This window comes from Penaeus chinensis, chromosome 14, assembly GCF_019202785.1.
Source record: "Penaeus chinensis breed Huanghai No. 1 chromosome 14, ASM1920278v2, whole genome shotgun sequence".
NCBI lineage: Eukaryota > Metazoa > Arthropoda > Malacostraca > Decapoda > Penaeidae > Penaeus > Penaeus chinensis.
In genome coordinates, this window is record NC_061832.1 from 5430939 (window position 1) to 5433438 (window position 2500).

At 39.4% G+C, this 2500-nt stretch overlaps 1 protein-coding gene across 3 annotated transcripts in view; it reads right to left on the bottom strand.

Moving 5' to 3' along the window:
* LOC125032087 (circadian locomoter output cycles protein kaput-like) overlaps positions 1-2500 on the bottom strand; it is a 28289-nt gene that overhangs the window by 17885 nt on the left and 7904 nt on the right. For 2 of the 3 annotated variants that reach the window (XM_047623070.1, XM_047623067.1), the window contains exons 5-6: positions 1399-1520; positions 380-652 (exon numbers count right to left, since the gene is read on the bottom strand). In XM_047623070.1, coding sequence (XP_047479026.1) covers positions 380-652; positions 1399-1520 — 395 coding nt within the window. The remainder of the gene's footprint in view (positions 1-379; positions 653-1398; positions 1521-2500) is intronic. The other variant, XM_047623069.1, reaches the window with a different exon arrangement.

The window sequence follows — 2500 nt, forward strand, 5'->3', positions numbered from 1 at the left end:
CAGATCAAAGAGGTTAAAATATTGTAAAACCCCAAGATTCCATCTCAAACTCTGCTAAATCAGGCCCTAAAAGTATCTTTCCATCTACCTAATCATTACTTTAACCCTTAGCCTCCGGGTGGCATGTACATACATGCCATAGCATGCCTGGACTATATTCCAGGTAGCATGTGCATACATGCCATGGTGCACCAATACTGTTTTCCAGGGACATGTATGGTCATGTCACAAACATTAAGGTGACAACACTAGCCCCCAGCAGTGGGGCCCAGGCCACTATGAATACAACCTTGGAGAGATAGCTTGCATATTGGGAAATCACCTGTAGGCAATGGGTTAATAAATGTACATATTTTTCTAAAATACCCATATAGCTAACCTGTGTCTCTGCAATGGATTCTTGTTGTGCCTCTTCTTTCCTGTTGGTGTCCAGCCATCAGCAATGTGGCTGGCTATATGGAGGTCATACGCATCCCTCTTTGTGGTGGTGAAGTGACATAGGGGCATCGTGCATGAATGCTGCTTGGGGATGGTCTCCGCAGGCTCTGGCTCATCTGGCAGGTGCTCTGTTGTGAGGTGCTTGCGGAGTCCTCCTCTGGTCCGACACACCAAACCACATTCTCCACACTCGAACCCTTCCCCTGAGACACTGCTGTTGGCATATGCAAGAGATATTAATGATGAATTATATCTTTATTCTGATTTTCTGCTGAAGTAATATGATACAATTGACCAAATTTATACTGCCATATACTCTAATACATTTTAGTCCAAAGTGTTGGGATGGCATGATATACATCCCATGTCCACTGTGATTTTAGTTCATTAATTGCATTTACATACAACTTGCTATACAGTTGTTTAATCTCCAAGGAGTCAATGACTTGTTCTTTTTTACATCATAATAATTATAAAGTTAATTATAACATCAATTCCTACTAGCATTAGAAAGAACATATTTCCTGGAAATTCAAGGAATGGGAAATCAGTTTAGGTCATATAGGTCCTACTAATTGACTCCACGGTGGCTCAGCATTTGTGGAGCTATCTGTGTGCAACAGTATTATAAAAAAAAAAAAAATTTAAAATACAAATACATGTAAAAATGGCCAATGGATTAAACTCACAAAACTAATTTCATTTACTCTAGTATTCTTGGAATCAGAAAATTGCAGATTAAAGAATAGTTTAATTTGACATTCCATGAATACCAAAGTTTCAATACCTTTGTAGGAGAAAATTAAGTCAGGTTATTTGAAACTGGTATGTAAGATAATACATAGCTAAACTAATATCTTTGAGAATATTATAATAAATATTTGACAACTTCAGAAAAGGATATACTATAAAATCTAATTTTTATGGACACACATCAAAACCACAGAACCCAGTCTTTACCTCGTATCAATCACAAGGTTATCTTCATCAGAGTCGTTGTTTTCTTCTCCAAGCTGCTTGTTCCCTAATAAACTGTCTTCATCGTCTAGTAATGGTGATGGAGATGACTTTTTCCGGTTCATCTGAAAAACAGGTCAAGAGTTATTGTTTGCAGAATTTTAAATATCTATTTTGTATCAAATTTAGCACAAAAATGTCAAGACCTCAATATATTTAACTCCTTTTCTAATCATGTTAACTGCTTGGTGACGGGTGTAGTAAACTAAAAAAAAACTCTACGCTCTGGTGATCCATGGCAACACGCCGACTTTGAGCGCGGGAGTTCGGTAAATCAAGCCGAATCACCGCCTCGGAGCGCTTTGGCGCGACACATTTCGAGCGGTTTGTTATGACGTCCAGAGACGTGACCCGTCGGGGAGGGGTTAACCCCCATGATCTGGATAATGTGACAATCATGTCATGAATAAAATCTGGGCTGGTGCAGGTGACATTAACATGTCATCATGGGAAAATTTGGCCGAGGGCCAAAATGACAGGAATTTGCCATCATGAGAATTTCAGCTGAAGGCTGGGGGGGACAGTAATAACTCACCATGAGTGTAACAAAGCTCTTGGAGGGTAAATAGACTCACTGAGCATTTAGGAAGGGGCCTTTTGCATTATTTCTATTGATAAAAGAGTGTGGAATGTACAATCCATGAGTTATGACTGGAAGAGTGCTGGCTTCAGAGAGGACACTATTTCCAAGCTCAGGATCCTATTCCTGCCTGCTGTGACCAGCAGCACAGGTTGTATTACAGCAAATTGATTATTATTATATTATGAACTACTTAGAGAGATGATATGGAGTCTGTGCAAGGAAAACAGTCTACTACCATAGGATAAAGTAAATCAATGTGGCAAAAAAGCTAAAAGCACTTATGCAGCAAAAGAGAAAATAACATAGTTAAGGGGAGGCACAGAGTCTTGTCACTTAACACAAATGTTCTAATACACTTAGCCTACAAGCTACACACCTGTCAGAGTGGCCACTCAAGTAAGCCTAATGTCTATATTCTGAGCCACCTTGGGTAGTGAACCATCCAGATCCAAGAGATAAACT